The 26,182-nt window shown below is 40.1% G+C and overlaps 1 protein-coding gene across 10 annotated transcripts in view; it reads right to left on the reverse strand.

Annotated features, from left to right (window-relative positions):
* LOC149263040 (rhomboid-like protein 20) overlaps positions 1-26,182 on the reverse strand; it is a 266,839-nt gene that overhangs the window by 204,399 nt on the left and 36,258 nt on the right. For 2 of the 10 annotated variants that reach the window (XM_089425656.1, XM_089425638.1), the window contains one exon: positions 16,226-16,934. The exons of 5 other annotated variants lie outside the window; for them this stretch is intronic. In XM_089425656.1, coding sequence (XP_089281782.1) covers positions 16,226-16,256 — 31 coding nt within the window. In that variant the 5' untranslated portion in view covers positions 16,257-16,934. The remainder of the gene's footprint in view (positions 1-16,225; positions 16,935-26,182) is intronic. 3 more of the 10 variants (XM_089425662.1, XM_089425651.1, XM_089425643.1) reach the window with 2 other exon arrangements.

The following is a 26,182-nucleotide window of genomic DNA, read 5'->3' on the forward strand; positions in this document are numbered from 1 at the left end:
GTATCAATTTCAGAACATTCAACAAGACACCCACCATAGATATTACCCATATATCACTAAATTGTGCATCTTTTCTAACCGAAAATTATATCAGTAGTGAAACTACTTGCATACAGTCATGAAAACACAAGCTCCAGAGCACAAGATCACAATTTGGAACCTGGTAAATACTTCCACCACATATCTAGGTATATCAGATGATTTGAGGAAGAACGCCAACTCAGCAACAATGGGTATATATTCAGAGATTAATTCCCTGTCTTGGATCTCTGCTAATTTCTTCTCTTGTCGTCGCTCTTAGTCCTCAAGAACACACAGGTCATCTTGCTGTCTGCTCATAGAGCATGCAGGTATTGTAATCGTGGCCACTCTATGAAGGTACGCACTTCAGGCATCATCTCATGTGCACACGACTGCCCAACAGGCTGACAGGAGATTACAAACTCAGTCTCGTTCAATGCGCACTCCAATCGACTGCAGATCACACCAACTGTTGAGCAACACACTAACTCTGCTAGCTCTGCACAGCAACCACCAAACCACGCAATAAGCAGTCACCATTTATGTGTTTTATGGATTGACTCCATGATTGTCCAAATTGACTCTCGCGTTTTCAATACTTTTGCATCGATCCCGACTCACCACGTTCAGGCAGCTAGGTGCCAATAACGTGACTCCACACATGATCGGTCCCTGTTATTTGCAAATTTTTTGTTTTAACGTGCAATCGACAGCTCGATCCATTGTTCATAGCTTTAGTGAGGATCAAACCTCACTCTGCGTGAGTTCATGTATGATTGTGCAATCGCATCAATATGAGATAGTTTCTACCCACACATTCAACAAAATTCCATGCATGTTGAACGCAGCCACGATCTGCCAATCAAAATACATAGCCCGGAATTTCAACTTGCTGTGATAATATCACAATGGAGATTTGACGCCGCGATTTAAAAAGGAATTTTGCCGGAGAATTTTTTTATTTTTATTTTTACAGAGTCCATGAATTTGCAGAAAATTGATTTTGAACAAGTGTCTTGGTTGCTCCACTCAGCCGACAAACCTGTTAGTGTTGTTCCCTCCCTTGTGGTTCAAGTTGATGCCAACTTAAGGGAGCAATCACGATTTGATCCACCAATACGTTCACAATTTTTCCCTCCAGTGGCTTAGTTGCTCGAACTGGACGTCGCTCTTCTGCAAACAGTGATGAAATCACCACTAATCGAGCCACACCGAAGGATTCGACATTGTTTAAAAATCGATCTTGTCCTTCACCTGCGAGATGGGCATTTGGCCCTTCGAATTCCATGTGCGACTTTGACTTTTTGATACGGCAGCTCTTCAAAATTATTTCACAACCCTCACAAAAAAACTTCGGCCTTGGACTTTTTAAAATGCAATACGACCCCCTTGATATTTTGGCCACTGAACGCATAACTTCGTTGAGTTAGGAATTGACTCCATCGCGCCGCGCAATAGATCATGTTGATGTTCAATGTTGAAATAATATGACTAACGGCTCCTTGCCCTCGATCTGCAAAATGAGACAACCACGACTTAAAAGAATTCGGTTGGGCCAATTTGAAGAATTTGTATTATTTCAGCAACAATTTGTGAAAGGGTTCGTTGCACACTCAATATGAAAATTTGTCGAGTTCATTTGGACAAATTTTCATTGTGCTGCAGGCACAAGGTTTTCAACTCCTCTGGCAAAAACCCTTCAATAATACCTAACACTTAAAACAGAAAAACCCGCAGGCTGAGCCAAGATTGATGCTCTGATACCACTGTAATGTCCCAAACGAAATAAATTTGGAACATTCCTTCACATAAAATTTCTACTCATAAACAGAAGATTGCCATGTAAAATATAACATATAAAATGCATGCAATTTGATAATACGATAAGCAGAAACAATCTCAGCTCTATTGTAATATAAGAATTGGGGTTTTACATGCTGGAAAAATAGCTGAGATAGTTGGCCTCAACAGATCTACAATAATGCCATAATGGGCCTCCCAAAACAAACTGAAAAACAATACACTACAACTTGTGAACCCTGAATGGATCCACCAAGGGAAGAGATGGGTACTTGCCCATTCTCACTAAATCACCTAAGGGTTTCTGTCCTGGGGCTACTGTTGGAGTAGAGAATCGGGTTCTCAACCTCTCATACAAAAAACAATACTCAATCCAAGATGTCCTCTAATGGCCTCCTCCTCCTCTTTTATAGATCTGATGGACCCTTCTAGAACCTTCTATTTTATTATTACTTTAATCATGGAGAACTTTTCCCTCTTTTATTTTAATTAAAATATTTTTTTAATGCGAGAAAAGGGTAAATTAGTCACCATGACTCCTCAGGGCACTGAAACTCACATCCAAAAGTCCCATCATGTAGATCTTCTCGTTCTGGTTCAAACGAGCTATTACACTGAGGTGTTCCATCAATTAATCTCCCTGAAATGCCACCTCGAGCTTAAATGAGTTATGCCCAATAATAATGTTGATATTTGAAAGTTGTCGGAATTCAACAAAACGAACGGCAAATTGTGTTGATAATGGAATATGCCAAGCGAATGCCATCAAATCCCATAAAACTCCTCAAAAATCCATCCGGACCTCTGACGACATAAACCTGCTCCACTGACCTGGCCATCCCCTATCCTGGAAATCCACCTTGGTTGTACTATGAAAAAGAATAAAAATGGGGACATGACACTATCCAAGGGGAAAAAGTTAATATCGCTATTAGTACAAGTCGCAAGGAAAATTACATCAATGTTAATCTGACAAATCAACTATTAATTCCAGAGTCAAACATAGGAGAAAGAACAGATATTTTTGGCAAACAAGAATATGAAATTAATGATTTACAAGTGACAATTGATCATTATGAGTACATATCTCAATTTAGTGTCGTCACTATGCTTGACGAACAGGTTGACATAATTCTAGGTCGACCTTGGTTCAAAGAATTAGGTACATTCATTTTTTTTATATGTTATATTTTAAAATGAGGATTCAGTAATCAATTCAACAACAACAATACCTGAAGGAAATCAGGAAACAGCCCTAAAAACGTTAAAGGATATTCAAACAAGAAAAACTCCTTATCTACATCTGAATCACAAGAGTAGACAGCTTAATCAATCTATAAATTTGTATCACTCAGAACATAAACAACAAACTTACGTTAAGAATATTGAAGTGAGCTCAATTCAGTCTACTGATAACAATTCGTTACAAAGTTCCAAAGGTCAAAAGGTTAATCTAGGATGGTTCAATCCGTTTTCAGTACGACGGCTTTGTATATCACTCCAAGAATCATATCAATTTGTATCGACAAAGATGACTGTTCCGAGACGAGAAGTCATTCGTAGTAGAAAAAGAGATCAAGCAGAAGACATTCATAGCAGAAAAGAGATCAAGCCCTTTCATCAACAAGCTTTGAGGACAAAGCTTTTTGAAGGGGAAGGCAATTTTATGAACATAAATTATGCAAAAATAGATAATAAATAATAATCATAATAATATAAATATAATAATAAATAATAAGTAAATTAACTAATGATTAGTTAGTTAATAATGAAAAATCATGTCTTAGAGACATACCTGTTCGTGAAAGGGTACTTACCTGGCTATATATACTGGACCCTCATTCTCATTTGTACTCATCCTACATCAATTATTTAATACAATATACAATTTACAATTCTATCCTATGATGGATGTCTTTGTCTACGAAGTATTTTAATACTTCCGTTGCATATACGACTTTTGGTCATTACAAATATCGAAGTTGAATACATTAGGACCAAAGAACAAATCGTCAACAATTTTACCAAACCATTAGCCTGTGAAACATTTGAGTATCTTCACCAAAAACTTGGGATTCTCCCAAGTCCTCATTAGACTATTCCTTTATCTCGTCAAGTAGATAGGGGGACTTGTGGCAAGTTACAAGTCCGCAGGATAGGCAAGTTGTCAGGGGCAGTGTTGAAAATATCGCTATCGGCAAAATATCGGTGAGAGTCTAGAAAACATCTTATCGGCAATATCGGCAAACTTAAAAAAATGCATACTGTATTCATTTTTTTCAGATTTTTAAACATATAAAGCAATAACAACATAAAATAAACACATTGGCACATAAATATGAAGAAAGCACTGATATATATGATGTAGTGGATGTAAAATGAAAATGATACATCAAAGGCGATACCAAATCCTGTTGATCCCTGATAATTGTCCAATCAAGGACTCAAATGTGGAGAACCAATACAAAATAACATCACATATATAAAAGAATCTCATCATCAGTAGTTATATGTAGCAAAACAAATAAAACTAGCAATTATCTATCTGAAATCAATGCCCTCTCCCCCTTTTACGGGAAAACATGATGGGATGTTTACCAAGCCTGCCCCTGGCAATAGAAGGCCCTACCCGTACACCTAATGTCAAATAATGATTGTTGGGTATGGAGTTGTGCTCTCATATATCTATAGCATATGGTGTTGGCGTTGATGCTCCCAGAGTCTTCTCCTCCTCCTCCTCTTCCTCCTCATGCTACTCCTCCCCCACTCCTCTTGCTTCCCCTGTTCTAATGGTTCCTCTAGCTCTAACCATACAGATGACTCCTCCAAGATGGGCACCTCAGACTCCACCCTCCACTGAGACAATACATCAATATTGTCTAAGGCAATTACATCTAGATCCATTGGTGTTTCTATTTGCTTCACTCAAAGTCGAATATTGTAACGCACATACACTTAATCATTGAGGCTTGAGAACTCCAACCTGTTCTTGTCAAAAAAACTAATGAGTCTTGACTCTTGACACTTCAGGGTCATATATTAAAATTACAATAAATGTAATTGCTCAATTGAAAGTTGAAGCTCAAAGTTATACCTGTTGCACTTTTTTGAGTGTATTTGAGAAAATACACTCCAATTGCGCTCACACCCTGAAGAGTTACATGTTTGACTTAGGATTCTTATGGCCAATTTATGCAAATTTGGTGCCCTTGCACCATAGCTTCGCCACCAAATATCTACAACAAAATAAAGAAATTAAAAAATTAAAAAACTTAAAACATAATTAAACTTTCAAATAAAAGATACATAATTGAATTTTAAAAATCTAGAATTATAAACAACTAAATTGAAATTCTAATGAGTGATGACTTGTCACTTACGTGGCATGAAGAGGGTAATTTCCGTAATAGCATCATCAAAGCCAAATAAGCCAACACAATCCCGATAAAATTGTCTCTCGCGATTGATTTTGCTACGAACTTCAGGATCAGGTACCATCTTCTGAATATAGGAATGGAGACCTTCCATCACCTCGCCATCAAAATCAAAGGCACAATTGTATGAAAATACATGGTTGAGGAAGAGTGTTGCTACATGAATGGGTCGATGAAGCATCCCTGTCCACCGACTATCAATCACATCCCATAACATCATATGTCTATCAACCCCAACATAACCCTTGTCTGCATAATAAGAACGAATGGCCTCCTTGGCCCTATCCATCACCTCATACAAAGAAGCCATTGCAGGCTTGTCCCAATCTACTAATCTCAAAACCTTTACTATAGGTTCACTAACTGAGCACACTTCTTCTACTCCCTGCAAAATGTGTCAGTGTACACCATTTTTGCAATGGCTCTCTCGTCATGTCTCCTCTTGTATCTATAATCACACCACTCATCAGAAACAAACATTTTCTTCAACTCAAACTGGCATCGAAGCAAACACTGAAGAGTAATAAAGTTGGTGGAAAAACGTGTAAAATCAGGTTGTCGCAACTCCTTGTTTCTAGTGTATCTCCTCATGAGGCTAAGAACAAAAGCATGGTTATATATAAACTTGGGGACACTCCTAGCCATATCAATAACCTCCTTGATGAAGGAGAGTTTCTCCATATCCCAAGCAACAAATTGATACAATGCGCTGAACACGGAGTTCAAAACAATGTGCGGTGCCTCTCCATAAGCATCCTGTCGGCAACCACATAATTCGTTGCATTATCTATTATGACTTGCATCACATTCTGGACACCAATCTCCCAGATGAACCCATCTAACAACTCACATATCATTGTTGCACCTTTTATATGTGTTGATGCATCCAATGATTTAATAAACATGGTACCCTTAGGACAATGTACCAAGAAATTTAGAAGTGTCCTATCCTTCCTATCTGTCCAACCATCAGACATCACTGTGCATCCAAACACTTCCCATGTTTGTTTCAACTCCGCCAATCTAGAGTTGGTGTCCTGCTTTTCTGCTTGAAGGATTGGCCCCCGCAACTCCTCATATGTAGCACTTTTGTACCCTGGGCCCACAACAACAATAGAATCACACATTGGTTGCCAACATGGATTGGTTTTGATGATGCTGAAAGATAAGTTGCTCCAGAAACTCTATCTACTTCTTGCTTCTCCCTTTTTTTAACAATTGATTTTATGGAAGGTTGTGCTCCATGTCTTGTTCGTGGAACAAAAAATGATGACCTGCCAATCCCAATAACATTAGCAGTAGCAGGTGACGCTGCGGAGCCGCTCCCACTACCCTCAACCCCAAAATCAGAATAAGATATCCCAAAGGATCTACCTGCACGTTCAGCCTTGTTTCTTTCTGCCTCTTCCTTCTTTCTGTCTTTTTCATCAATTGCTCCAAGAGCATTTTGTATAAGCTCTGCACTAGAAATTTAGAAACTGTACAAAGCCCAACATCATGTCCAAGGAGTCTAGCCAGATGGTATTTCAATTGCGTAACCCCTCCTGTCATCTTAGTCCCACATAGTTTGCATGATAGATATGCCCGATTTGTACCACCATCAGGCTCCCCATACTCCCAAAATGGGTCCAAGGCTTTTGACATATTTGTAGTGAACTAATTCAAACCTAGGGCACCAAAAAAACAAAAAACTAGCATTAAACACCCATACACAAAAAATAATAAGTAATAACCACCTCATTTAAAAAAAAAATACTACATTATTTGCAATTTGAATGAAAAATGGCAATAAGAGGGTGCATAAGAAAGTTTAAAAAAAAGTGAAGCTTGATGTCCAAATATGGAGAAAACCCTTGCATTGGCTCATGGGCATGAAAATCATAGCAAATGGAAAAAGAACAAAGAAGCAAAATGTTCGTAGGCGGCAAGCAAGCATAACCCTAAATATATGAAAAAAATCATTAACATAGGGGTTTTTAAGAACATATCTGTTAATGGAAGAAATGAAATTTGTCTCACTGTTCTTCAATCTTTGATCCACAAAAAATTCTTAGTTGGTGGTGATAATGGTTGTTTGATCCTCAATCCCTCCTTGAAAACCACCACAAAGCTCTTCCCCTTCTTTCTCCGGGACTTAGAAACCAAAATGAGCAAAAGAAATGACCCAAATTGCTTTTTTTAGCCGCGACCTGACTTATCTGGCGATTTTTTTGGTCGTCGCGCGATATTTTGCCAAAATATTAGTGATATTTCGAAAATAGCACGATATTTTCAAGCAAGGAAATATCGCGATAATATCGTTGTGATAATATCGCCGATATTTCGGCGATATTAGCAACACTGGTCAGGGGTAGTTACCCTTTGCCATTGATGTCAAAGGGGGAGAGAAAGCAGTAGGAAAGTTAGAAGCATGATGGCAGGGGGAGTTATGATCGTAGGGGGAGTACTTGTGTTGCCATCAATGCCAAAGGTGAAGATTGTTGATAGCTGGTTGTCATTGATGTCAACCCAAGCAGCACTAGGAGCTACCCCGATCTTTATCAGCAAATTTGGCATGGAAATTCATGGTTTCTTGTCTCCTAATCAATCTAGTTAGATTCTCCTCGAAAAGATCTTTCTGATGATATGTGGTACCCCACACAGTTCTTTATGGTTTGAAAGTTATTTTCATTTTAAGTTGAAGACCCAGTTTTGTGGGCTAAAAGCTCAAAGGGGCAGTGACATGACACCTTACCATTTATTCACCTATGGTTGTCAATAAATGACAACAATTCTCACCGCAATCTCATTGTGTATAAGTTGAATAGCTTCAAGAACCAAAGACAATAAACCAATCACTGACTTCACAACCTAGGTAGGACCATATGCACTAAGCCAATCATTGATTTCAAAATTTTAGTGGAATTGAAATTTTTTCTAGACAAATATTAATAAGGGATAGTAATTAATTAAATTAAGGGTAATTAATTAGGTTCATGGAAGCATCATCCTAGAAAAGTTGAAACACTTCTTTTTATAAAATGTATCCATCACAATCTTAAATAAATTGTCTCCTTTATATGGTCAACGACATCATAGCTTAGGGTTCAAGGTAATCAATTTATTAGAAAAATTAATACATTCATTTTTTTAATCCTCCAACGTTCATATTAGAAGCCCCTCCCAAAGTCCTCTAGCGGCTCATCAAAAATCTATAAAAGGACGCCGAAACGATTATCAAAATATAGAGCCTCAACGAATATCTTTGGAAACATCACTCTGAAATAATTCATCTGAAGTTAGGATTTCATTTTCTTGGGTTTTGGGTGATTTGTTTGGGCATTTTTCAAATTGCAGGAACATCACTTCATTAAAGATTCTCGGCCCTCATTAAGGAATTTATTCTGAGCATTTATGTTGTTGGAAACAGTTACATAATTGAGCATTCTGTAACTTGAGACGAAAGGCCGCAAGTCTAATTCTCAGCCTTGACCTCTTTTATACAAAACTATGTTGATGTTCCATGATTGTGGGCCTTATTAAGGCTGTGAGGTACCTCAAACCACTTCTTTTTATTTGTGGCTACAACAAGGCCTAAGTCACACGAGTTAGCAAGGCCTTGTTTATACAACCGACATGATCATCAAATACCTAATCTACACTAAAACAGACAAGTAAAGCTATTAGATACTAGATATAATTTTTTGGGATTCAACTGTGTTAAGTAAGTCATATCTATGACCATTTCCATGAGAAGTAGTCGTCACTGACTAATTTCTCATGATTTTTGAATAGTCCACTTATCACTCATAGCATTGGGTGATGCTCACAGGGGTGAAGAAGTGGGATTTAAACTAGTGAAATAAATCACAGAGCGTCAATAAAAAGAAGACCTACAGCAATGAACAGTGGCACGAATACAAGATAGTCTCTATTACAATTTGTATTGGATCTCAGTTTGGTTTAGGCCAATGTTTCTGCTAACTGAAGTCTGGTTGAGCTAATTATTAAGTCTGGTTAGGACTAATGTTTAGGCCTGGTTGTGGAGTAAAGTCCAGCTTCATTGGTTCAGTGCTGTGGCACTTTTAGGTCTCAAATATCTCAATATCGATCACAACATCAAGATATGTCTGTAGCATCAAGCAAAGTCCAGGTAAGTATTGTTGTGCTAAACTTTTTGTTGCATTAAAACTGTAATTTGTCTCTTGTTGCAGGTGGGAGACCAGGTTGAGTACCTCAGGTATGTTTTTATGTTTGTATTGATACACTAGCTCTTTACTGCAGGCAAAGGTCAGTGTTTTAGTTGAGGGTTTCATATGTTTTATTTTCCTTTTGGGTATTGGGATTCACCTTGGTACTATTCTTGCTTGCAGGTACAGTTGGCTTAAGACATCCAAAGTTGAAGCAGACCCTTGGGAAGAACAGTTCAAGGAACATCACTCGAGGGACAGAGCAAAGGCATCAGAATAGTAGAAGGCAGAAGCAGTGACGACAATATAAACAGAGCAACAGCAAGGTTCACCAACAAGAACAGTTGGCACAATAGTCTTGTATACATATTGAAAAGGAGTTTGTCCTCGATTTCTTTTGTAAATTAAAGTCAAGCAGTGTACATCATTATAATTGGGCCGTTGTCCCTAATTTGGGAGCTCAAATTTTGTAAGGAGTTTGTGTCATTTCCTAGAGTTGAAGAAAGCAAATTTGTTTTGGGAAAAGGACTTTGGTTTGTTGTTGGGACAAGAATTCTTAGTTTGTTGGGACAAGGGCTTAGGTCCTAGTGTGTCAGTGAGTCAAAAAAAATCATTGTAATATCGTTGTAACGTGAATCATTGTCCCTAGTACGGAAGTCCACACTTTTGTATTTAATTTTTGTATATATAGGGTGGTAGGGTGGTGCTAGGCTGGTGAATGAAGTCACCTTCAGTTTGGGGCCTGTAAACACTTCAGGGTGGTAGGGCAGTGATAGGGTGAGTTGGGGCTCACTAGGGTGTTGCGGCATCCTTTCAACTGACCACTGATAAAGCAAGGCGTTGGGGTGTCCTTCCAATGGGAGTTGGAGAAGGATGTTTTTATAGAGTTGTAGGAAACTGTAGCTTTCTTTTCAGTTGGGGCTGGAGATTAAAGAACTTATTAAAAAAACATTCGGTGGTTTTTGACCCAGAGGGGGTTTTCCACCTAAAAAACTTGTGCCTACTATCTCTATCTTTTGCATTGTTGTTACTACTTTTACTGAATAATTAGAATAACTGAAGATTAACTAATGCTCTGAAAAAGATTAATAAAGTGCGAATTGCTAAGAAATATTGATTCACCCCCCCTCTCAGTATTTCCAACTCAAACTATACCAAAGTCCCAAATGTGCCACTGGGTCACTCCATGCCGTTGTGTTATCCCAACATCAATGAATCCCTTGATACCAGGGCCAAACCATCTTGATCAACATGAAGCATTCCTTGCTCCACTCACTGTCCAACAAGGTATAGGCATCAGAGGCCCTTTGGATACCACCAATAAGTAAAGCATCTCGATAATGCAAAACCATGATCAACTCCTCGAGAAGTTTCCATACTAGGGAACTAATCCTATGTACCTCAAGAGTGAAATCCTGAAGATACAATCCAACCCTTGTGGAAAAGGATCCTCATCTACATGAGCTAACCATAGTCTCCTCCTGCTAATCATACTGCCATACTAGTGAGGTGCCCCATAACATCAACGAATCACTAAGAAGTGAAACGCTCTCTGTAAAAATGAGGTTCAATGGAAGATCTGAGTAATCTTCCCCTGTACAGACCAACTCATCCCTAACGGTAGTTGAACTGCCAAGCCCTATAACCCCAAGGTCCCACACAAGTCTCCAAGAGAAACTGCCATGCAGACATTGTGCTACTTTGATCATGATTTTCTAACTACTATGCCCATACTGAATTAGCCTCTCCTATAACTTTCAACCACAACACTAGTAAGGACAAAAGCCATGCTCATGGAGCCCATCCTGCCAAGGAAACTTAGCGATATCAAAACCTACCAATCCATGGCTAGTCTCAATCCTCAGCAACAACAATGGAGACCTGCCTCGCCATATGGTGAAGGCCTCAACGATCCCCAACATGTTAGCCAAAGAATGAACTAGATTACTTGTTTTCATAACCCTGCTCATCAAGAAGAGCAGTGATCCATAAATCAATTAGATCCCATAGCCAAATCGGAAGTTCACAACTCCCAACCCCTATTTATGCTACTATATAGTACTAAATTCTTATAATTTTTGGAACCCATCTGTGCCTCGTCTCTGATCCCTGTATGCAATCAATAGATGGACACTAGGCATCAAGAATCAACCTGGTGCATGCTAAACCGCCTTGCTCCTACAAGATCACACGATGAAATCTGTTATCCTGTCTTCTGATTATGTACCCAGATACTGCCTGGAGCCTAAACACTATCCTATAAAAGAGGTCTACCATCCATCGTACCTCATGCTCATACAATGTCCCAAAATGTCTTGTCAAGGGTGTATCATGCGGCTCTCTCATGATTATCTCCCTAAGTGTGAACTCAAAGGCGGAACATCTACTACCTCTGTAGTAGATCACGCCAACCCTAAGCCTATATCTATCAGCTCGTGCACCCACCATATGCCTTACCTGGGAAGTCTCTCTCCTGTCCACGATGCACTGTGTCTCATCCAACTGTCTCATATGAGCCTCTTGTGCCTTGTTGCTCGTGATGAGAACGTCAAGGGGCAATAACCAAACCCTCTACGACTCTAAGCAATACTAGAGAACAATAAGTGTGTGTGTCCCCAAAGATATGATCAAGAGTCCATATGGATACCCAAGGGTAGTCTTGTGAATGTCCCTTTCTCTGCCTCTGATTTGTTGATATCTCAATCGAAGACCACTCTTTGTTTAACACGATGCTCCCAGATGCTCATCTGTCCCCTCACCAATCCTGGGTAAAAGCCAAACCCAATGGTATGCCTGATACCCCTGTCAGGATGTCTCCTCGGAGGCAACACTCCAAAATCTCGTTGTGCAGCATCATGCACCACTACATATAACCATGTATCCCTGTACTCCTCAGCATACCATTGTACATCGCAGCAAATCTCTATACACCACTAGATACCGTCACCTGTTGTTGTACCACCCTGTATCATCTGGTATCCCACATGTGCCAATGTATCTGTCACTCCACTACTGAATCCACTGTGATGTGAAATCACCCCTTCTAATCTGTCGTGATAAATCTGAGCGACATAGCTCCTCACATGCTAGTTGGGGTATCACTTGTTGTCAATGTTGGCACTGACGTCAAATGATCATTGTCATGTTGATAATGTTGCTTTGATGTTGAATGTTGATGAGTGTGTCATGTTGATAAGGTTGCTTGATGTTGCAAGATTGATGAGTTCATTATATTGATGTACAAAGGGTTGCTTAATGTTAAGGTTGACTTGATGTTATTGTTGATTGCTAAAGGCTGATTAAAGTACATTGTTGTGTAAAGGCTGATTACACTGATGGAATATGCAAAGGAAAATTAATGTACATTCAAAGGCTAATGTGTAAGGTGTTGGAAACACTGAGAGGGGGTGAATTAGTATTTCCTTAATTTTTCACAATTGGTTAGTTTATTTCCTTAAAACAATTAGAGCATAAAACAAAATCACATCAATGACAATACACAGAATATGTCATTCAAACGAGCTTTGTTATGTATGGTTACATACACATTTACCAGTTGAACTGGAAAGAAGTACAAGACTCACCAACGGTTTACCAGCAAAGCTAGAAGGAAGCAAATGCTCCTTGAAAAGGTTTGGGCTCCCGTACCAAGGACAATGATCCAATTACAACTATCTACTACTGTCCATGTTACCACTCAAACTAGCAGGGTACCTAAAGGGGAAATGCTAGACCAAGGACAACCGATGGAGACTTAGCCCACTGTCACCTCAGCTAAGGCTCCCTTCTATTTACAGACTTTCATCGATGGGAGGAGACCCGGATATTATGGAGTCACCAATGAAGGATAAATCAATGGATGTGGAGTGACCCAAAGAATCCATTTCCAGAAGAGGTTGAAAGATAGAGCTTGCTTGTTTTCTAGGCAATGTACAATGTCTTCTAGGAGAAGGAAGGGAGCATTTGAGGGTTAGGTTTATGAGATATGACTTGTGAAGGAGTTTCCAAATCCCTAAAATCCTTGTTGAAATTGGTACCCCAGATGGTTCTTGAAGAAATTCCTTTTTAAAGGAACGGGACCAAGTGGACCGAATCTAAGTCAGTACGAAGGAATCTAGCAACCAATGATGTCCTTAGCCTAGACAACATAGGGGAAACGATCAAAGAAAGAATATTCACTTACAGGTGTTGAATTGATCCAATAATGTACTAGCCTTGGGGACGTTAGGGCAAAGTTTGATCTCGGAGCTAGGGCTTGGCTTTTCTCACAACTCCACCATCGAAATGGCCTCAAATTTGAAGGAGGTCTTGAGGAAACACTAGCGCAGGAGGGGCTAGGAGATCGAACTTTTTGGAAGGCTAGTTCACTGGGAAAATGATGCCCTACGTGACCCAACTTGGCTAGACCTAGGAAAGGGTGAAAGAAGTTGGTTTAAGGTGACCACCTTTTGGTAGATTAGTGCCTTAATCTTGGGAGAATGGAGTCTATGATGAATGAGTGAGGACCTTTGGTTATTGGTCAAAGAGACCTCAAAACTACTTCACTAGCCTTCTAGATCAAAGAAAAGCAATCTTGCAGCTTTTATACTTTGATGTGCAAAAGGTGATGGCTTATCAAGATAAATTCGTCGATAGAATTACCCCTAAGAGATTCCATTCACATTACATGGCCCATACATTGAGAGATGCTATATAGAGACAAATTCCACAATTTAAGCAGTAAATGCATGCAGCAATTAGCCTCAAAAATGGTGAAAATCCCAATCCAATGTATATGACAAAGTAAAACAAGAATAGCATTAAAAGCATGTACTTACATGTAATATAACATATCCAACCATCCACAATTTGACAAGAGAGAAGCTCCGAGATAAGATAGACCAAATCCACATCAAAATTCATCCATAAAGCTCCAATTCATCCTCTAAGAAAAACTATGAAATTCTCAAGAGAGAGAAGAGCTCCAATCCAAAGTGATGATAAGAAAATGAACTCATCTCACTTGTATTTATACGCTAATGAGGTGTTCGAATTAGCCTCCTTGGCCTACATAAGCCCCAAAAATAAAATAATGTTCTAATAATCTAACTTTTGGTGACAAGCCCAACAAACTAGCTCACAAATGGAAAAATAAGCCTCTCAAGAGGTCAAATAATAATCTACAAAAGTCGTAGGGCCCTCTAAGAGGCCTAATGAGGTCCATGGGTGCCATAATGAAAAGTAGGAGCCTCAAAAGTGATGGACAAGGGGTTGACCCCTTATTCTCCAAACAATAAACCTGTGGTGCTCCTAATGGGTGTGGGGGCACAACAATAACCTCATGGGTCTCCAAATGAGTCGAAGATGCATGTAGATCGTCTGCAAGGGCTCTGATGATGATGTAGGGGATGCCACATCGTCCTACAAGTCCTGGGTCAGCTGCCAAGTGCATGATACATTTGTGGGGTTGGCTGGGCAAAGATGAACCAGGTGCATCTTCCTCGTCCAATGGGAGTATCTCGAGCATCTTTGACCATCCTCGAGGATCCATGGAGTGTTGTCTACTGTTGTGGAGGCCCATGGCTCTCAACACACACCCTACATGTGCCAATGTAGCCCTCTAGAGGATTAGGACCCCGTATAGGGAGACCAAACCCAAGATGGAAACCAGCTGCAATCCTACATAAGATCCAATGCATCCTCTAGCCTTCCAGTACAACAAGTCATTAGGGAAATAGAGTAAATGAGCTTACCAACCATGGACCACAGGTGGGGACTTCATAATGGCCTGCCCTTCCATAATGGGCTTCGGGATGTGCCAATGTCTCCTAAACTCCAAATGGGGTTAACCAAGTATCCTTTTAGTGGTTTCTACTTCTAAAGGGGATAATATGTTCATGGTACATCCTTCAAAAGGTGGTGGCATGTGACAAATAGGTGAATGAAGAAGAGAATGAGAAGGGGCAGCCCTAGGCCACATGCAGGGATACAAAGGTAGCTAATAAAAAGGAAGACCACACTTGGGTTTATAATGTATATGAGGGAGCAATCATGGTACATGCGGTACCCCAACCTTGATTTTTCCACCCTTCTTTATATGCCTTTTGCCTTTTTATGATTTTCTTTGATTAATTGCTCGAGGTTCAAGGGGTAAGAGCATGATGTCTAAGATATAGCAGCGAATACCCCCTTTGAAGGTAGGGCGGTTCATTGCCCACCAGGGGTTGAGACAATCATGGGTTCCTATATGATGAAGGGGGCTCATAGAACCTGTAGGAACCAGGGTGATGACCATGATGATGGGGTAGAGCTCATGTATTGGCTTTTGCCCACGTGCTAAATGTGTTTGTCCCAGCCATTTTCATTTTGAGGTACACTTTCCTATTGAATGTGGCCAAATATGCTTTTATCATTCTTTTTAGTTGCATCAACCTCTAGGGCATCATTCCAGGCCTGACCCAAGGCATGGGCAAGGAGAAGGGGTGAGTTAACCCTATGTGGACCCAGTGGAGGAATGTGGACCCAGGTGGGAGAAATGATGAATGTGATAAAAATGAGCGAAAGGGGGCAATATATTCGGATAAGGAAGCGGGATCATGCAACCAAAATTAAGGTTTACCGTGAAATACCATCCCTAAAGCCAAATGGTCAGCAAAAGAGATCCCACGGGACTAAAATCCAAGGTTAATATCCAAAAGGGGTCTAGGGGACAAGAGCACAAACCTAGCCCATTCTTTCTGCCGAATCCCCCCATTAATCTATGCTCAGAAGTGTCCATGATAAGCAAACTACAATACTCAATTACCAAATGACAAGGCATACCTTTGGGTTCGGGAGGCCCACCTTCAAACATACGATCATCAGAGATGGCCGAGGGACCACATGGCTGGCTCAGGTGGCGGAGAAATGGCACAATGAGCTAACTGGTAGCTGCAAGAGGTTGCTGGCCGCCCGCTGAGGACCATTTTAGAGAAAAAAATTCTCCTAGGGATATCACCCACAAAATGGTGGGTAACAGTCCACTGCCACTGCTGCTACATCTATTACCACCACTGCTGCTACACTTGCTGCCACTCACTGTCACTGCTGCCTAATCTGTCCCCTGCTGCAACTGCTGCTTCAATGTAGACCACTGCTGCACTGCTATCGTTGTTGCCGCTATCACTATAGCTGCCACTCCTGTCACCTACTGCTGCCACAATTTAGACTGCTACAATTCACACACACTGTCACGACTCACAACCATCACTGTCAAGTCACAACATCATCATTGTCGCAATAAGCACTGTCATCATTGTTGTCAAGTCTTTCATCACAACATCATTACTCTCACTGTTATCATAGTTGTTAAGTCACAATCATCTCTGTCATCAAGCAAATGTCTCCACAGCCACTGTTGTCTACTGCTGCAAGGTCACAAGGTCACTGTATCCATGTATGCCAATGGTTCTATCAGTCACAGTCTATCAAAGTTACTGCCAGTATTAAGAGAATGTCAGCATCATCAAAGACACTGTTGTTATCAAGGATCCTGTTGTCATCATTAGGATTTTTGTTGTCATCATAGAGCTCAACATATCATCATTGTTCACACTGTAACTGTTGTAAATAAGTAATGAGACCACGGGAACTTTTAACTGCTGCAAGGTGAACTTAATAATGATAATACTAGTGACAATACTATAGAGACCTTTGATAATGACGCCCTTACTTTAAGATTGAAGGCCAAGTGATTCTAACAGACTGTTGTAATGAAGCGTTTGAACCGCAAATAGATTCTTCAGTCAGTGTGCAATGTACAGTCATAGAACACTGCCACATTATTTGATCATCAAGAACACTTCTTCTTATGACAGGGTTACTTAGTATATCAAGGGAAAACGAGTACTGTCATAAGGACTTCAGGATCATTGTCATATAGGAGGCTATTGTCACAAGGGTGTTGTTAGTGGTTTTCATCATTGTTATAAAGATCACTTGGTCCCAGGTCTTATTTCAGCTCATCATATAGATGCAGAACCAGCACATGAGAATCCTAATAAGGCTGCAAGTGCCTCACATAAGCCCTCAAAGAGAGCCCATCAAAATCTCAACAAGGCCTCCTAGAAATGTTCTTTGTGCACTGCTCAAAACAGTGAGTTTCCTTAATCTAGTTATAGCTCCAGAACACAGGATATCAAGCTCAAGTTTGTATCATTCTTCTGTAGTCACAAGAGAATTCATGCTATGTAGATTGTTCATGTTAAGCGCAGAGGTCTTGCCTTAGGCCATGAGTGCTACAGGACCAAGTTTCAAGCTTGGCCTTTCTATGCTTCAGAATATGATCATGTCGAGCCTTAGGAAATCTTCAATGTATCATAATCAATCAATATGCCTTCAGATTTACCTTTTGTTACATTCACCAAATTTAACAAGCATTGCTTCTGGCAATGACAAGATCACATGATGTGAATCTGCCGCAAAGGATGGATGACCGCAGGTGCACACTTCATAATAAGCACAGGTTAATACAGGCCGCAGGTTTTGTTCCAGAATTCTGAAAAGCGAGTTATGCAAGAAACTATGTTTATAATGTGAGACTGATCAATTCGATGCCCATGTAGATAGGATACAAAGATTAACTGAAATACCAAAAGGCACATGTTGTACTTGAACCTCTGCCTCTGTTCACTTTTCACACAAGAAGTATATGTTATCATTAACAATCCCCTAAGAAGAATACCAGTTATGAATTTGTCATCTTTAGTCGTCAAAGTATTTATCTAGGTCAGAACAGCAAATGCTCCTGAAAAGTTCAAGAGTCAAGACTACCTGCTTCACCATGAGCTGTAAATAACATGGCCATTCCGGAGCCAAATTTGATGTTTGCATTGCCATCAAGAGCTCACAGTGAACTACCGAGAACCACATCCATTCTCTATGGACATGTGACCAAGCCAAGGGTTACACCACATTGGGTCCATGAATTGCATGCCCCTTGAAAAGGTTGCAACTACATGAACTAACAATGATGACAAACAGTTATACAGAAGCCTGCCAATCCTTAGTGAACGACACCAATTGATTATGTTTCTAGCAACCACCCCTGAAGACCCTACCATACATCTTGCATTCTCATAGTTTAATATTCATGCACAAATGGGCAACAATATGAAGAATATTTCCTGCAATAGCTAAACAATCCCATCATGTGACCCTAAAATTGTGCCTACAAACCCAGCGACAACCATTGCTTGTTAGGTTCCATGCAGCTTCAATAACATAGAACAATGTGAGCTCTTTCTCAAGCCCGCATTGTATTATGGAGATCATATGTGTCACAAAGCATCAATAGAGATTAGTCTCCTCGCATTAATCTAGAAGAAGATGCTCTGAATTGCACACAAGAACTCGTATTTGTCACAGAGGTATGATCACAGAAACCTGCATTTCTCCACCGAAAAGTAACCTTAGAGCCATAGTATACGTCCTCAGGAATTGTCACAGAAATTACATTAAGTAGTAGTATATTCAATCAGGGCAGGACATGCGAACTTTATTAGAAAAAGAGACAAGCTACAAAAACACAAGCGAAACCCAACCAGAAGAAAGATATCCCAGAAACCCTGTCGAACCAAACTCTTCAATCCTCCTGGCCATAGGTAAATAACAGTGAAAACTTCGAGCTGCTCTAATGAACATCGAAACCTGTAATAGAAGAATGATGCCCAGTCTGACCGCAGATATGTTGAGCATTCAAGATGCCCACAATCCATGCCATAATAGATGTTTTTTATAGATTAGGAGGGACGTTAAAATAGGGCAGCTGATATTTGCTTGGAGGTAAATTTGAATTTTAAAAATTCAAATTTTGGAATCAAAAAGGCTCCCTCCAATTTTAGAAAATCTTTACTTGGAGCCAAAGACTTAAAATCATTTAAAACAACTTAGGTAATTTAAAATTAAATGTGATATCTTTAATAGAATGTTTTAGCCCCAAATCCTTATTTGGATCCCTTAACTTCATGATTGTGCGAGCTAATCATAAAATGCCACACCATCTACCTTTGGGGCTTTGAGCCACAAATTGGGGTTACTAACTTTGACTGGGCATATCTCACAAACCATGAGGAGAAGAGCTCCACACACCAACAGAACCAGCATGACGAGGAGAATCCACTAGCAAGTGTCTCCAAAACGAACTCAATGATCTACATTGTCAAATTCATCAACAAGTGCACGGTATGTCTAGGGAAACCAAACCCTAGAGCTGGATTAGCTAGGGTTTCATCACTACATCATCAAGCTGCATCATCTTGAACATCATCACATCAATGACCTCCAACTAACCTTGACATCAATAGCGATATCTACACTCACTTTACATCCTGCACCTACTACATCTCAACCCGCTTTGACATCAATGACAACATACTCAACATAAAGCTGATATAACGGTGTGTGACGCCGATAAAATAAACATGGATTGTGAACAAATATATATTTTATAAACCAATTAAATATATGGCACATGACAGTTGATAACATTGTTTAGAGAACTTGATATTTTAATTGAATATTATATCTTGAATTTACATCCCAAAGCCATATAGTGCAATCATTGTTGTTGGCATATATTAATTTAGATTTTCTTAATATTACAAAATTCTTGAACTGAATTTCGAATTTGGAAATGAGGAGGCAGATGGTGAACAGCTCTAGAAGACCAAGTGATAACTCTTCAATTCGAATTCCCACATGGAATAAAAACTTTCAACAAAGTTTTGTGAAGCTCTAGAAGACCAAGTGATAACTCTTCAATTCGAATTCCCACATGGAATAAAAACATTCAACAAAGTTTTGTCAATTGAGCATTTGTATGAGAGATTTTATGTACATCTTGGTAAGAAGAGAAGGGAAAGAGTAGCAAAGAAGTAGATTTGAAGAAGAGAAGCAGAGAGGATAAGCAGTAGAAAAGAAGACAGAAATTTATTTCAGAACAGTGACAAGGACCAGGTAACCAGCAAATCTGATTTGTAATCTGATTGGGGGATTGTAGTCTCCTTTCAAGTTGTAGCTTGATTAAGAACAGGTTGTAGTCTATTGAGGAAGGAACCTCCTATAGGTTGTAGCCTGCAGAAAATTCGTGGGAGTTGTAGCTTCCTGTAGGTTGGAGCCTACAGAAAATTTGATGTAATAGAGGAGTAGGAGTTTGCCTTCACGTCACTTTCAGCCAAAAATTCATGGTTTTCTCCCTTTATGGGTTTCCACATATATCTGATGTCTTCATGTGTTGAATGTTGAATGTCTCTCTTGTGTGAATGCTTTTGAATTCTGTTTATATATGCCAATGTCTCTCTAGTAACTACAAAAGAAACAATTAACAGTTGAACTCATACATAAGCCACAAGCCATTAGTTGCAAAGAAAATACTTGAGAAAGGAAATTAAATTGATAAATAATTTACAAGACACAATTACTAATTCACTCCCCCCTCTCAGTGATTGCCAAGTATTTATCCATTGGTATTAGAGTTGGTTCCTTCGGCATCAGTTTAACAACTAGAAGGAGGTCCTAAATCATTGGAATGGCAATATGCTCAACAAACAAAGCCCCCTTGTTTACTAGCACAAATTATGCCTTCTGGAAAGTAAGAATGAATACATACTTGATGTCTCTTGGAGTAGAAGTCTGAATTGTTATGATAATGGGGTATGAAGAACCAAAGAAACCTAGTGACAAAGATGACAAACTGGGATTTACATCCAATGCAAAAGCTATGGATGCTCTTCTTAGAGGATTAAGTGAGTCAAAAAAATTTAAGGTAATGCATTGTAAAAAAGCTAAAGAAATCTGGGATAAACTGCAAAATATTCATGAAGGAGATACCAAATTAAAAATGGCCAAATTACAAGTATATGGAATGTAGTTTGGGACATTAAAAATGAATGAAGATGAAGATATTGCTAAGTTCTTTCTAAGAGTAGATGAAGTTGTTAATGTCATGATGGCTCTAGGAGAAAGACTCAAAGAGAGTGTAACAGTCCAAAAAAATACTGAGGTCATTACCTTCAAAGTTTAACCCTAAGGTTTTAGCTATAAAAGAAACTAGCTAATTTTGAGACTCTAAACAGGGATCAACTACTTGGTTCTTTGGCAACATAACTAATTTTGAGACTCTAAACAGGGATCAACTACTTGGTTCTTTGGCAACATACGAGATGAGAATTTCAAAGTAGACAAGTCTACAGAAGACAAGGAATGTCCATGCTCAGACTTTGACGAAGAAGAAGCAAAATTTGTTAGAAAATTGAAGGAAGGGTATAGGTAAATACAAAGGTAAACTCCCATTTAAATGTTTTAATTGTGGAAGAGTGGAGCATTGTGCCTCAAAATGTCCATATGAGAAAGAAGAAAATCAGGTTAAAGGGAAATAAAAGAACAAACTATATAAAATGCAGAAAGAGAAAAAGTTTAAAAAGAGCCTTTGTGCACAAGATAGTAGTACATCTGAAGGTTTAGTGAATCCTCTGGTGAAGATGGAGTTAGTGAATTTATTCTGAAAACCCTAGAGATATCCTTTCTCTACAGTTTGATCCAGCTTCTTCCTCTTTTCCTCGGGTATGCGGCAATATGCTAAGCTCCCAAATATCCTGAAATGACTGACTTCAGGCATCTTCCCTCTGAAGACTTTCTCTGGAGTAATCTTACCCAATGCCCGATAAGGAGTTCTATTCTGAAGATAGACTGTTGTGTTGCATGCCTCTGCCCACAAGAATTTTGGCATATACTGACCATACATCATGGCCCTAGCTGCTTCTACAATAGTCCTATTCTTTCTTTCTGCTACTCCATTATGCTCCGGAATGTACGGAGCTATCCACTCTGTTTTGATGCCCTCCTTAACGCAAAAATCAGTGAAGTCCTTATCGACATACTCTCCACCATTATCTAAGCGCAAAACATTGATTTTCTTCCCAGTCAGATTCTCCACCAGAGCCTTGAACTCTTTGAATCGACAGAAAACCTCATCCTTGGTTTTCAGAAAATAAATCCAAGTTTTCCTTGAGTGGTCATCAATGAAGGTAAGGAAGTACTCAGCACCACTAAGAGCTTTAGTGGACATGGGTCCGCAGATATTTGAGTGTATCAATCCTAGTACACTCTTGGCCCTGTTTTTACTTCTAGGAAATGTTGTCTGGCATACTTTCCTAGAGCACATCCTCTGCATACATCATCTCGTTCCGTACTAAGATCCGGAACTCCTGTTACAGTGCTCCTGAGAATTCTCAGAGCCCCATGGTGCAAATGTCCCATTCTTCTGTGCCATAGTTCGTTCAAATCCTTGTCTCCATGACTGCCTATTAGTGCCATTAGTGATTCTAGTTATAGTCTGTACAACCTGTTACTTTTGATCCTGATCTACACTTTCTTTCTCCAGCTCGAGTGTTTGACGTATAGTTTCTCCTTGATGAAGAAAACGTCATAACCTTTGCCTTGAAGTTGCTACACGGAAAGTAAGTTCATCCCCAATCCTGGTGCATGCACCACATTGGTAGCATGGAACCGCTCTCCCGTTTCTGTTTGAAAAACCATGGTACCCCTCCCCACTGGAGTATATTTTGCCTTGTTACCCATGGTGATTTGAAAGTTCATCTTCTCCACCCAATAATCTGAGAGACATTCCCGGATTCCCATCATATGCCAAGAGGCCCCACTGTCTCTATACCATACCTTTGATGATGTAGAGCTAGTCACACAAGCCACTTCTTCTTCCAGCCTAGAAGCCAACATAGAGAAATCGAAATCACTTTCTCTTGTGCAATTTTCTGAAAATCTGTGTGAGTTTCCTGACGTAGATGCCTTTGCATCATGGTCTCGACCCATAATTGATTTTCCTTTCCTGTCTCTGATTACTTGCTTTGATACCATGTGAAAATTCTATTACTGCAACAACTGATTTATTTTACCTATTTATTTCCTAATAAATTATTTATGAAAATCCTTCACTAAACATTAAAATAAATTCTGCTGCAGAAATCACATCATAATACAGAAACAAACACATGCACAAGAATTAACACATCAACACAGATATTTTTGACAATAAATCCCCAGAGAAACCCAATGTGAGAAAACCGGTGCAACAAGGGAGGATTTTATTATTCAACAATTCTTCAGTACAATTGGGTGCCAAACAGGCTTACCCAACAGAGAGAAAAATCCTTCAATACTTTCCCTAGTCTCAGTGTCAGCCTGGCTGACCTCTACGTAGCTCCCAGACCCTTTGCGTAGCTCCCAGACCCTTTGTGTCAACCCCTGCCTCTCTGTGTCAGCGTTGGGCCTCTGCGTCACCCACGCATTCCCTCCAGTGACTGCGCAGTTTGCAGCCTCTGCATCTGCCATTCCAACCTCTGCGTTGTTCCCCTGGTGTTGTTCCTGACTCTCTGTTTCGTACTTGTTGCCTCCTGCTGCTCTTCAGACCACTAGTTCGAATTTCTCAGTTAACCGTGCTCCATAAATTGAACTGACGGGTCTCCCTCAGTGTGTTTTCCAACTGACCCTCAAGCCTCTTCTTATACTTTTCCTGTTGGTCCTTCAACGGCCGAGATTAAATCTCTAATCAATGGCTAAGATTAGATTTGACTTGATCCATGACTTTTGGAACCTTCTAACCCAGTTTTATATTAATACCCATTAATATTTTATTTTTCTTAAGTTTAGACTTAGGAACTCCATTAAAAATATTAATTATTTTATTATCTCCCAAACCGGTTAGAATCTACCCAAACCATTTCTAGGTCTTGGAGATCTCATGTGCTTTAGCATCTCCACCAATTTTAATGGCTAGAGCACATCTGATGCTACCCCAAATCAACACTCCCTCTTAGTGAGGATTGTGCTCTAGTAATACTCCACACTGAGCATTACTCTAATCATACGGCATCGGTACCTGTGCTAATGCTAAGCCTCCCTGCCCAACCTCCTCTGCACTGCTGCATTCGGCACTGCTGCCCATGGCTCTATCACTGCCATTGCTACATCTGTACTGCAGCTCCCTCTACATCCGTGCTGCTGCTGATCCATCTTCCCAACACTGCAAACTCCTCCTCATCATGTTGCATCGTGTTACTGCTGACTACTACTGCACTGCAACATCATATCCATTTCTGCTACTGAAATGGATTCTTTATCATCCCCATCTTCTCCCTGAAATAATCAAACTTGGTTCTTCCAAGGGCCTTGGTAAGGATGTTTGCCACTTGTTCCCCTGTAGGAGTGTAGCTCAATTGTACAGCTCCTCACTGGACATAGTCTCTGACAAAGTGACACTAGATACCAATATTCTTTGACCGATTGTGAAACACTAGATTCTCAGAGAGCTTGATGCAACTCTGATTATCACACATGATCCTGGTCGCCTCCATCTTTCTTCTGAATAGGTTCACAAGCAGTTTTCTAAGCCATATGGCCTCGCACGAAGTTGTGCTTGCGGCCATATATTCTGCCTCAGCTGAGCTCAAAGCCACGGATTTTTGTTTCCTACTGCACCAAGAGGTCATTCCTGATCCAATGTTGAAACAGTACCCAGAGGTACTTTTCCGATCCACTGAACTTCCTGCCCAATCTGCATCAGTAAACCCACTCAATCTGATATCCTTACCCCTGGTGTACAAGAGTCCATAATCCACTATTCCCTGTAAATACTTGAGAACATGTTTGGCTGCTACCTAATGCGCCCTCTTCGGCTCCACCATGAACTGACTAAGGGTGTTGACAGCGTAGCAAATGTCTAGTCTGGTATTGACCAGATACATCAGGGACCCTATGAGCTGCCTGTATAAGGTAGGATCAACATCTTTGTCTTCTGATGCGTCAATCTTCTTCCAATTGGTTATCATTGGAGTAACCATGGGTCTACAGTCCTCCATCCTGAATCTCTTTAGATTTCTGTAGCATATCTCCCTTGCCCAAGGAAGATCTACCCCTTTTGCTGCCAAACTTCCAACCCCAGGAAATAATGCATTCGTCCCAAATCCTTCATGTCGAACTCCATGGCTAGATTCTTCTTGCAGCCCCCTGTGAGCCTAGATGATCCTATCAGGAAGCGATCATCCACATATAATACTAAGATTAGAGGCTCATTCTCTACAACCAGATAGTAGAGATTTGGATCTGCGTCACTCTCGACAAAAACCCATTTTCTGCAAGTAGCCATCAATTCGCCCATACCATGCTCTAGGTGCCTGTTTCAGCCCATACAAGGCTTTCTTCAATCTGCATACATGAAACTTCTTCTCGTGTGTCTCAAAGCCCTCTAGTTGTTCAATGTATACCTCTTCTTCTATTACACCATTCAAAAACGCCATTTTGACATCCATCTAATGAATCTTCCACCCCATTTGTGCTGCAAGAGATATCACGGTTCTAATAGATGTATACCTTGCTGCCGCGGCGAAGGTTACTTCGTAGTCAATTCCTTCCTTCTGAGCATACCCCTTAGCCACAAACCTGGCTTTGTATTTCTCAACACTGTCGTCTACAACGTATTTAATCTTGTAGATCCATCTCAAACCTACCACTGATCTATCTTGAGGCCTTGGCACTACCTCCCAAACATCGTTCACCATTATGGAGTTGTACTCCTCTACCATCACATCCAGCCAAACCTGATGTTGAGCTACCTCCTGAAAACTGGTAGGCTCCCCATCCTGAGCTACTAATGCCTGATATCTATTTGGCTGTTTTCGCTCCCTCTTATTGTTCCTTGGCGCACCAATGAAGTCCTCTACATCACGC

The sequence above is a fragment of the Pinus tabuliformis genome, chromosome 6, assembly GCF_031772625.1.
Source record: "Pinus tabuliformis cultivar Carrire ecotype Pingquan chromosome 6, CPIR1, whole genome shotgun sequence".
Classification (NCBI taxonomy): domain Eukaryota; kingdom Viridiplantae; phylum Streptophyta; class Pinopsida; order Pinales; family Pinaceae; genus Pinus; species Pinus tabuliformis.